This window comes from Alligator sinensis, unplaced genomic scaffold, assembly GCF_000455745.1.
Source record: "Alligator sinensis unplaced genomic scaffold, ASM45574v1 scaffold300_1, whole genome shotgun sequence".
In the NCBI taxonomy this organism is placed as follows: domain Eukaryota; kingdom Metazoa; phylum Chordata; order Crocodylia; family Alligatoridae; genus Alligator; species Alligator sinensis.
Window position 1 is genome coordinate 79,501 of NW_005842240.1, and position 12,034 is coordinate 91,534.

The 12,034-nt window shown below is 46.4% G+C and overlaps 1 protein-coding gene across 1 annotated transcript in view; it reads left to right on the forward strand.

Annotated features, from left to right (window-relative positions):
* Positions 1-12,034, forward strand: part of MFSD2B (major facilitator superfamily domain containing 2B) — a 33,302-nt gene that overhangs the window by 3,800 nt on the left and 17,468 nt on the right. Inside the window, exons 2-3 of the mRNA XM_025208587.1 lie at positions 3,563-3,686; positions 5,971-6,049. Of these exons, the coding sequence (XP_025064372.1) occupies positions 3,564-3,686; positions 5,971-6,049 (202 nt within the window). The 5' untranslated portion in view covers position 3,563. The remainder of the gene's footprint in view (positions 1-3,562; positions 3,687-5,970; positions 6,050-12,034) is intronic.

Here is a 12,034-nt window from a genome sequence, read left to right on the forward strand (position 1 = left end):
GGGGGTGGGCGCCCGCCCCCGCCCGCCGGGTTAGGTGGTGGCAAGCAGAAACTGCCCATAGCTGCCGGTGGTGTCAGCAGCAGGGGGGAGGCAAGTGGGGAGCGCCTGCAGACACCACTGGCTGCGTTGGCAGCAAGGGGGAGGAGGCTGGTGTGAGTGGTGAGTGGTGGTGGGGTGGGAGTGTGGGTGCAGCCACTGGCAGCTTCAGCAGCGGCCAATTTCAGGGGGGGCACATGCCCCCTGTGCCCCCTTATGTGTTGCCTATGGCACCCATATTTAAGAAAGGGAAAAAGGAGGATCCAGGGAATTACGGACCAGCCAGCCTCACCTTGGTTACTGGACAAATCATGGAGCAGATCCTCAAGGAATCCATTTCTAAGCATTTAGAAGAGAAGGTGATTAGGAACAGTCAGCATGGATTCATCAAGGACAAGTCATACTTGACCAGCCTGATTGCCTTCTATGGTGGCATGACTGACCTTGTGGATCTGGGGAGACCAGTGGATGTGGTGTACCTTGATTTTACCAAGAGTTTTGTATATGGTCTCCCACAACATTCTTGCAGGCAAGCTAAGGACATATGGGCTGGATGAATGGACTTTCAGGTGGATACAAAACCGGCTGGACCATCGGGATCAGAGCGTAGTAATCAATTGCTTGATGTCTAGTTGGCAGCCAGTATCAAGTGGAGTGCCCCAGGGGTCAGTACTGGGGCTGGTTTTGTTCAATATGTTCATCAATGACATGGAAAATGGGATGGAGTGCACCCTCAGCAAGTTTGCAGATGACACCAAGCTGAGGGGAGTAGCAGATACTCTGGAGGGTAGGGCTAGGATTCAGAGTGACCTAGGCAAATTGGAAGTATTGGGGCAAAAGAAATCTCATGAGGTTCAACAAGGACAAGTGCAAAGTCCTGCACTTAGGATGGAACAGTCCCATGCACCAGTACAGGCTGGGGGCTGACTGGCTGGGCAGCAGCTCTGCAGGAAAGGACCTGGGGGTTTCAGTGGACAGTAAGGAGCCCTTGTTGCAAAGAAGACTAATGACATACTGGGCTGCATTGGTAGGTGTGTTGCCAGCAGGTCAAGGGAAGTGATTATTCCCCTCTATTCAGCACTGGTGAGGCCACATCTGGAGTACTGCTCAGTTTTGCCCACCCCCCACTACAGAAAGGATGTGGACAAATTTGAGAGAGTCCAGTGGAGGGCAATGAAAATGGTTTGGAGGCTGGGGCACATGACTTGTGAGGAGAGGCTGAAGGAACTGGGCTTATTTAGAGAAGAGAAGTTGAGAGGGGATTTGATAGCAGCCTTCACTTACCTGAAGTGGGGTTTGAAAGAGGATGGATCTAGGCTGTTCTCAGTGGTGACAGATGACAGAACAAGGGGCAATGGTCTCAAGTTGTAGCAAGGGAAGTTTAGGTTAGATAGTAGGGAAAAAAAATCACTAGGAGGGTAGTAAAACACTGGACCAGGTTACCCAGAGAGGTGGTGGAATCTCCATCCTTGGAGAGTTTTAAGGCCCAGCTAGACAAAGCCTTGGCTGGGTGATCTGGGTGGGGATGGTCCTGCTTTGAGCAGGGGGTTGGACTAGAGGTGACTTCCTGAGGTCCCTTCCAACTCCCATTGTCTATGATTCCATGGGGAAGGTGTAAGGAGCAGTGGCTGCTCCACTCCTGCAGGTCTACAGGGGAATGGAGCACTGGGAAAAGATTCCCCCTACTTTCCCAAGACCAGAAGCACCCTGGTCTGGAAAATGGGCAGGGAGGCATGGTAGGTATTCCTCCCCTCTTCCAGTCTCCAGGAGGAGAAGATCAGTGGGGCACTGAGCTCCATCCATTCCTCAGACTGGGGTGTCCCTGGTCTTGCAAAGACTCAGCGTGGGCAGTAGCAGCTCAACTCCTCTGTGATTGGGAGGAGTTGAGCTGTGGGGAAATTCACCCTCTATATTTCCTGGTTTGGGGAAGGCACAGGAGAAACTGCTGCTTGACTCCTGATCATGGAGGAGCTAATCAGAATTATAGAGGTATTCATTCTTGCAAGAGAAACTCTCTCACAGGGGACTGTCATGGGCAGATCTTTCTGGTGTCAGCCTGGAAGATTTTTCTCCCATGGGGCTGTCTCCCCTCAAGGAGAAAGTGAACCAACACCTGTAGGGTGGGATTTTCTACCAGGAGAGTGTCAGTTCTCCCAGCAGAAACATAACTTGGGTCACTTACAGGTGTTATGTTTCTGCTGGGAGAAATGAGTGGGATGATCTATGGTGCCAGAACCAGGAACAGCAGAGAGTACCAGAACCTGCTGCTTTCCTTGCTGGTTTACACATTCAACTCCCAGTGTTCATTTTCATCCAAAAGAGCAGTGTGGAAGAGCCATTGTTTTACTAAACTATTTATCCATGTTATTCTTTTGTATTCCAGTTTTTCAGTTCACCATTGCAAAATATCAGCTGACCCCTAACGTCAATAGGGGAAACTCGTGAGAACAGTCCTGTTGTGAAGGGATTAATCTGTTTTCTCTTTTATTTGTTAGGATTTTTATTGCACCCTTGATCATCTGTTACATTATTTTATGTCTGCTTTGCAGGAATACAGGAGAACTATGGTGTTGCTGCAGGTCATGTTGTCAGGAACAAATTTTCTCTCATCACCACTTCCATGCAATGAAATCTGAATAGTGTGTTTTAGCATTATACCAGCTTAGCTGAATCACTGTTTAGCATCTGTACTTTGAATCCAAGTTACCATGTACCTTTTTTAACTACCCTTACTCATCACAGGCTAATTCCTTTTGTTGTTGCCATTGTTAGGAATTTTCCCAAGTGGGTGAAAGTTTGACCCCAGTGAAAGTTTGACCCCAGTGGAGCATATCATAAGAGTAGATAAATGCCAGACTGAATACAGACCCCTGGGAGCTCTACTACTTGACCCTTGGCTGCCCCTCACCCTTTATACCATCTCCACACAAGTGAAAATATGTCAGTCAATGCTGCATTAATGTATCTTCAGCACGAATAGGACTTGGAAAGAGCTAAGCTGATAGGAGAAGTGAAAGTGGGAGGAACTGCTGGTAATAGGGAGACCTGTATGGCAACTGCTGAAGCATGTTATGACATGAGAGTAGGTCTGAGTTCTCCTTTCAGTAAGAGCTCAGTGTCAAGGAAGTATGCTAGGGTTGGGAACTGACATTGTGGTTATACCGTGATCATAAAATATAATTGATATTACTGGATTAATGCTTTTTTTCTCTATCCATGACAAATAGATCATTGCTATAACTAGCCATTGCTTTCTTTTAACCATGTTATGTGATTCTGTTATGTATTTTGGGGAAGCATTTATTAATAGTTTTTCACTGAACTGTGTTAAATATGCATTCATACGCTAAATACTAATATATGTAAAATCATGTTATTGTCTCCAGCCTTGTAAAGTATTTTGGAAGAATACACAAAAATAAATTGCATTGAGCATGGGCTGCAAACATTAATTTCTGTTTCCATTGGCCTGTGGAGATGTTTTACAACAAGCTTGATATGCACATACCGCTTTTTTTGTTTTTAGGATGCTTGGGTGTACACCCTTCACAATCATGTCCTATTTCTTCATGTGGTACTTGCCTCCTTTCGTAGCAGGAAGAGTTATTTGGTACCTGATTTTCTATAGCCTTTTCCAAGCATTAACCACAGTAAGTAGCTCACCATGTGTGGTGTTCTTAACAATAACATGCTCGATTTTCTTCCTTTGTGGGTTTGAGGGTTTTTTGCCTTGATGTTGTGTATTGAGTCCAGTGAGATGAAGTGCCTAAATCACTTTTGAATATGGGAGTTATGGTCTTAAAGTGGTTAGTCTCAGATCCACAAAGGGACCTGGATTCACAGCTCCGCGGTTACCATTCACAAACCCAAATTAGATGCCTAAATTGCATGTATAGTGAATGAGGTGTGAGGTGCATTAGGCATGTTGTAATCTCCATATAACACCTTTCATCTCAGTGGGTCCCAAAGCACTTTTCTGACAGTTTGTACCTTGTATATACGGACAGTATCCGTATCACCCATTGCTAAGTTGTAGCTATGGTGGAAGCGAAACATGGTACTTTGTTACGGCTAAATGACCAAATTAAAGGAGGTAATAGGGGGCAGATACATAATGTGGACCAGCTGATCTGAGTGTGTTTGTAATTATATTGTGGGAAGAGAAATTTAGCAATGTAGTGCTGTTTCATTCAGAGCTAAACTGCTATGGTTTAGCTTTCACTTACTATAAGGCAGAGATGGTCTCACCTGGGACCCCACGCTAGATCTGGACTCCTTGTGGGCTGGATCTGGCCCAGAGCATGTGGCTGTGGCCACAGCCCCCAGCTGGCCTCCGTGGCCGTGGCAGTCACTGCAGCAGCAGTGGGGCAGGCAGCTACAGGCCAGGCAACTGCTTGCTCTGGCAAAGGCACACGAGTTGCAGCATGCCAGGCAGCCACAGGGGAACCAAGGGCTGTCTTGCAGTCTTGTTCTCTCATCTGGCACCGATGCCCGTGTCCACCAGGGCCACAGGTTTTGCTGTAGGCCCTGCCCTGCCCACCACTAGCCATGCCCCCAAGCTCCCATAGCCCAGCAGGCTGCATGGCGTAGCTCCATGGGCTGGAGCCATAAATTTGCTGTACCTGCCATAAGGTAAATGCAGGCGTATGAGTACTTACCATGCCAGCTGTTCCACAGTAAGTCCATGCCCCTCATTAAGTCACTTTAATGTGGTTGTTTATCAGTAACCTGTTCTGTTCAGCGGCACACAGCAGTGCTACGCAGTAGTTTAGAACAGAAAGTGAAGACTCCTGCAATTCTGAGTCCTCAGGGGAAGCGAGGTAGGTCCTGTGCAACTCCCTAGGCCAGACTTTGTCTATAGGCTTAACCAATCTCCTCTTAAAGCAAGTGCTCTGAGAGTGGGTAGCTGTAAGGTTATCCGAAATACAGCATCCCACAAGCACCTTCCCTTAAAGCAACTTGTGGACATTGCTGTTTCAGAAGAGCCCCAGTACTGCTTCCTGCTGCACATGCAGGAATATGCAGAGGTTCTTGAGCTGTGACAGGCTGGTGCGCAAAATCAGAGCCGGGTTAAGAGAAGAGAATCTGCAGCAGGGTTGGGAGTGTGTGTTTGCGCATAAATCTCCGTTAAAAACTGATCTACAGTTTTACAAAAGCAGGAAGAGGAGTGGTTGAGCACACTAGCTAAACATCAGCCTGGCTGTCCCTGCTTGGCTGAGTACATCGCATGGAGTCCTAACTTGAAGTCAGGCGGCTCCAGGCTATTAACAATACTCAGACTCCTTAGTGACTTGGGCCTCTGTATTTTATGCTGATTATTTGGCATTTAAAGACTTGCTGTGGCTCTGTTTTAGGGAATATTTGCTCAGGTTCTTTTCTATTTTGATGCAGGTGTCATAAAGCAACCCTCCATGCTTTTAAGTAAAGAGGAATTTTATTTTATTTTAAAATTTTATTCCTTTTCTCTTGCAGGAAAAGATCACTGCCCTTATTCAATGCTATTAATGACTGAGCTTGAAAGCATCTTTTGTTGAACATACATTCGGTCCTGATATATTTTCTTTGTCCCCTGCCTCAGCTCTACTCAGAGATGCAGGGCTTGTCATACAAAGGGTTTTACATATGGCTGAACACTTGCCACACGTAACAAGGACACTTTGAGTGAACAAGGGAAAGTATTTCCCTCCCAGATATATTCTGTCCTGCAGGATCATGTACAGAGAAAAAGATAGGTCTTGTTAAAGCACAAGATTGGGGGGCAAGATTTGTGTGGCACTGCAGGCAAGCTAAGTGGTCCCTCTAAATATTAATGCTAATTAGTACCTCTAAGTAACAGTGCTAATTAGGCCAAGGAACATTTTTTTCCTGGGTGCCAAAGGAACAAAGTACTCTACCCTGAAATGATTTCCTAAGAGGTATTCTCTCTTTGCATAGTTATTCGAAGTACCGTATTGTGCCCTCATCATGTTTCTCAGCTCAGACCAGAAGGAGAGAGATTCTGCAACGGCATACCGTGAGTTTGACCTGGGCTTGTTTGGAATTTGGGTGCTTGAGTTTTATTTAAAATTACTCTTTCTGAAAGGAGGAGGGAGCCTTTTTTGTGGCCTAATATTGCATTTCTAGATAAAGAATCAGTGACTTCTGGTGGAAAAATGGAGCATTGTGGGAGTTCATCATACATATTTCCATCTCTTTGTACAGACAGACATGACTATTTTGTCACCACTAGTCTATCTGATTAGCTACAGACTTCCCTTCCAGTTCACAAGTTAGCTGCAAGAAGCAGTAAAAAACTTTTATTTAAAAGTTGATTCTGGATTTCTAGTGGTTGCCAGGGGAGCAGTGGTTTCTATTTATAGGTGAATTGCAGAGGGGGGGAAAAAAGGATCTTTTTTCATATGATATTGAAAAAGGTCTGAGAGTCATTTTTAAGCACTTTTCCTATTTTGCTTTTTCTGCAATTAGGAATTAAGGTCTTTTCTAATCCATTTTTCCCTCCTGAAAGACAGGGTAAGCATCACAGAAGCAACCTGATTGAAAAGAGAAGGATTTTTTTCTGGTACTCCAGATGTGGTCTCACTGGTGCCGAATAGAGAGGAAGAATCACTTCCCTCAATCTGCTGGCAACACTCCTACTAATACAGTGCAATATGCTGTTAGCCTTCTTTGCAACAAAATATAAACTGCTGGTTTATATTCAGCTTCTTGTCTACAGTAAGTGCCAGGTCCTTTTCTGCAGAGCTGCTGCTTAGCCAGTCAGTCTCCAGTCTGTAGCAGTGCATGGGATTCTTCCATCCTAAATGAAGGACTCTGCACTTGTCCTTATTGAATCTCAGGAGATTTCATAGTTTCATAGTTTTAGGGTCGGAAGGGACCTAATAGATCTTCTAGCCCGCCCCCCCGCCAGGGCGGGAGAACAACAAAAGAACCCTAAACAAAAAACGGGACTCAAATGAGTCCAGCCAGGTAGGTATCCAGCCTCTTCTTAAAGATCCCCAGGGTAGGGGCCAGCACCACCTCCCTTGGAAGTTGGTTCCAGCTCCTAGCCGCCCTAACTGTGAAGTAGTTTTTTCGGATGTCCAATCTGTACCTCCTCTCCATCAACTTGTGCCCATTACTCCTTGTTATGCCAGCGGGGGCTAGGGGAAACAGCGTCTCCCCCAAACCCTTCTGGTTCCCCCTAGTGAGTTTATAGACGGTCACCAGGTCCCCCCTCAGCCTTCTCTTGTGGAGGCTGAATAGGTTCAGGTCCCGCAGTCTCTCACTGTAGGGTCTGCCCTGTTGTCCCCGGATCATGCGGGTGGCCCTCCTCTGGACCCTCTCCATGTTGTCCACATCCCTCCTGAAATGGGGCGCACAGAACTGGACACAATACTCCAGCTGCGGCCTGACCAGCGTCGCATAGAGGGGGAGGATCACCTCCCTGGCTCTACTCGAGATGCACCTGTGGATGCACGACAAGGTCCGGTTAGCCCTGCCAACCATGACCTCGCATTGTCGGCCCATGTTCATCTTGGAGTCAATAATGACACCAAGATCCCTTTCCGCCTCCGTGCTCTCAAGTAGGGAGTTCCCCATCGTATAAGTGTGCTGCTGGTTCCTACTACCCAAGTGCAGCACCCTGCACTTGTCTGTATTGAAACACATCCTGTTCCTGTTTGCCCACCCCTGTAACCTATCCAGATCCTTCTGCAATCTCTCTCTCCCTGCTAGCGTGCTCACCTCCCCCCAAATTTTGGTGTCATCAGCGAATTTAAACAGGTTGCTTTCCACCCCAACATCAAGATCGCTGATGAAGAAATTGAACAGAAATTGAACAACCAAATTTCTTTTGGTCCAGTCCTCCAATTCATCTAGATCTCTCTGAATTCTAGCCCTCTCCTCCTGTATATCTACTACTCCACCAGCTTAGCATCATCCACAAACTCCTCCATCCCATCTTTCAGATCACTGATGAAGATACAGAAGAAAACTGACTCCAGGACCTACTGCTGGGGCACTCCACTTGATACTGGCTGCCAACTAGACATCAAGCGATTGATTACTTCCCTCTGAGCCCAACAATCCAGCCTTTTATCCATCTTACAGCCCATTCATCCAACCCATACTTTCTTAGTTTGCTTGCAAGAATGACGTGGAAGACCAAAACCCTTGCTAAAGTCAAGGTACACCACATTGAGTGCTCTCCCTGCATCCACAGAGCCAGTCATCTCATCAAAGAAGACAATCAGGTTGGTCAGGCATGACTTGCCCTTGATGAATCCATGCTGACTGTTCTTGAACAAGTCCTCCAGCAAAACCAGACAGGAATTGTTCCTCCTCTTGTTCTGAAATAAAAGGGTGGAAAAAAGTTCTTTAAAATCTTCCTTATGACTTCTTTACAAAGGTTTATCATAAAAAGTGGAAAAGGAAACAGATCACTTATTTCACACTTTCAACTGCTAGCTTTGAAGTAGTCTCTCCTTCTCTTCCACATCCCCACCATTGTAATCACTTGTGTCATGGTCTACAGCAGAGGTGTCAAACTGATTTGGCCTACTGGAGTGGATCTGAACTGCAGGTATCCTTGTAGGCTGGATATGGACCTGCAGCATTAACCCCCTTGGGGACCTGAACCTCTGTGTTGGCTCAGGGAGCCGCAGAGGTTAATGCCGCCACTATTCACCCCACTAAATTCCTGGCCCCTCCAAGAGCCCCGTGGGCCAGATGACACAGCTCTGTGGGCTGGATCTGGCCTATATCATATGCTTTTGACACGCCTGCTCTACAACAATGAAAGTGAAGAGAAATAACTGCTATTTGCCTTTGCTGTATTTTCCAAACTATTTGACAAACTGTGTTAAGACTTTGCTTCTCTTTCAGTGTTCCCTTCTGGCAAGAGGCAGTCTTCCTCCACTTGTCAGTCTAACCCTTAATTCACTGGCTTGAATAAAGGCCAATTGAAAAAAGATATTTAGATACGACCTCCTATTCAACTACTAATTCAAGTTCCTAATCAACTACTGATTTCCGTGGGAGTTTAAATGTTTACGTAGCTTTTCAGATCTGACCCTAAAGCCCCTGGCAAACTGGTTAATCACATCTTAAGTAGTAAGCCAGGCACATATTCATGCAATTAATGGTGTCATAAAATGGGGAATAAGCCACAAAGCTACATGTGTAATAACTTTGTGGCTGGTTCCCGTTACACTGTCAAGACCCCAGAGTGCCAGTCAGCTGATCAGTGCTCCTGACCCCAGGAGTGCATCAGAGTCTTGAAGGGCTCCAGTGCACTCTCAAGGCTGGGAGCACTGGTCAGCTGACTGACACTGGGAGCACTGGTCAGCTAACTGGCATGCCGAGCCACGGAAGCACTAGACACCCAGCTTGCTACCTGCTGGTGCAGGGAGAGCCTGAGATCATAATCACGATCTACAAACTACAGGCCCATCAGCCTGACCGTTATCCTGGGGAAGGTCTTAGTAAAGGATTATCAAAGAGGCCATCCTTAACAGACTAGCTGAAGGCAATATCCTGAGGAATACCTAGTACGGGTTTGTTGCAGGTAGGTCTTACTTGACCAATCTCATTTCCTTTTATGACCAGGTAACCTATCACCTGGACAAGGGGAAGAGATTGATGTCATATATCGTGACTTTAAAAAAGCCTTTGATCTCGTATCCCACTATCACCTCTTGGCTAAACTGGCTAGCTGCGGCCTCAACCTCACCACAATCCACTGGCTGGGGAATTGGCTCTGCAGTAGGACCCAGAGGGTGGTGGTCAACGGGAGCCAATCGTCTTGGTGCGCAGTCACCAGTGGGGTCCCTCAAGGCTCTGTCCTTGGGCCTATACTCTTTAACATCTTCATCAGTGATGTGGACATTGGTGTCAGAAGCAGACTGGCCAAGTTTGCCGATGACACCAAACTCCGGGGACAGGAGGGTGCCCACACCTAAGGACAGGAGGGTGCTCCAGGCAGACCTTGACAGGCTCATGAAATGGGCGGACGAGAACCTGATGGTGTTCAACACCAAAAAATGTAAGGTTCTCCACCTTGGGAGGAAAAACCTGCAGCATCCTTATAGGCTTGGCAGTGCTACACTGGTTAGCACTACAGATGAAAGGGACTTGGGGGTCATGATTGACCACCAGATGAACATGAGCCTTCAGTGTGATGCTGTGGCTAGTAAAGCGAGCAAAACTCTGACTTGCGTCAATAGACGCTTCTCAAGCAAATCCCGGGACATCATTCTCCCGTTGTACTCGGCCTTGGTGAGGCCGCAGCTGGAGTACTGCGTCCAGTTTTGGGCTCCACAATTCAAAAAGGATGTGGAGAAGGTTGAGAGAGTGCAGAGGAGAGCCACACGCATGATCAGAGGTCAGGAAAACAGACCTTATGAAGAGAGGCTGAGAGCCATGGGACTCTTCAGCCTGGAAAAGCACAGGCTCAGGGGTGATCTGACGGCCACCTATAAGTTTATCGAGGTGTTCACCAGGATCTGGGGGAACGTCTGTTCACCAGAGCACCCTAAGGGATGACAAGATCAAACGGTCACAAACTCTGCCGCGACCGATTCAGGCTGGACATAAGGAAGAACTTATTTACTGTCTGAGCCCCCAATCCCTGGAATAGACTGCTGCCGGAGGTGGTTCAAGCACCCACTTTGAACGCCTTCAAGACACATTTGGATGCTTATCTTGCTGGGATCCTATAATCTCTGCTGACTTCCTGCCCCTGGGGCAGGGGGCTGGACTCTGATCCTCTAGGGTTCCTTTCAGCCCAAATGTCTATGAAATTGCCCACTTGGGAAATCTTCGGGTCGCATGCACCGGCAATAGGACATGATTGGTGTCTGATCCCCAGGCCCACAGTTGTGCCGCCTGCCATGCACATGTGGCACGCCAGGAGGTGTGCTTATTGGGATGATGGATCAAATCCCACCGCACCTTAAATTGAACATTGTCAGCAGTCTCAGTAAGGAGCAAAACTATGTAAGCACAGTGTTATGGCCAATGTGTTGAACAGATACATGTGAGAAATTTCAGATGTAGGATTCTTCAGGCAACCGTAAATCTTCCCTGCCATGTGGTATGTGTGAATTCTTTCATATTCACTACTGTTTCAAGAACTGTGATATCCTGTCCATTTTAAAGAACAAAACTAGAAACAGGGGAATCAGGAGCTCTGTCACAATCTGAGAGAGAGAAGAGAAGAGATTTTTAATCAGTGATCTTTGGTTTACCCATCTCTGAGTTTATTGTGGTATCTCATGGGTGTGATATTACAGTCTCATTGATGTTTTTGAGCTCTTTAGCTGAAAGGCACTCAGTACATCTAGTGTTGTTTTATTGTTTAGGAATAAGGTTAACTTAAGTCCATCTAGTTAGGCAGCACAAACAAGTTATGATGGTTGGTGTGAATTTTCTGACTTGTTTCTCTTGATTATTATCCAAAGAAGCTAGTTTATCAGTGACTCTTTATTTCTGTAATGTAAATCTGCCGTGTATTAATTGATAAACACTTGTTTTGAAGGAATAGGGAGTCTACTATCCTCCCTAAATTGGGGCACACCTGCTTAACCGCTTCAGAAGTTTTATGTGTTGGAATCCAGGCTTCTCTTCCACCCAGGAGAGCACACAGCACACCACCAGACTCTCCCTATGCCTGAAGAAGTGTGTTTGTGCCCAAACGTTTGCAAAGAAGAATTTTTCCAACTATCTAGTTGGTCTAATAAAAGATACCACATTTACCCAAAGAGCCTTGTCTGCAGGTGACATTATGAGTCTGGTGGGAGTCTGGGAAAATATTTCAAAACTCTGATGAGAAAGAAAAATAGGCTTCCTGTGTTTTGGGGTATCTTAACCACTTCTGGCTCCCCCAAATACCAGAGTTTGTGAGCATCTCACCGTATTTAATGTATTTCTGCTCACAGCACTCCCATTTTATTGATGTACAGAAAGAATAAGGCCCAAATCCTGTTTCGCTGAAAGATGTCTACATGTTATTTATGCTTCT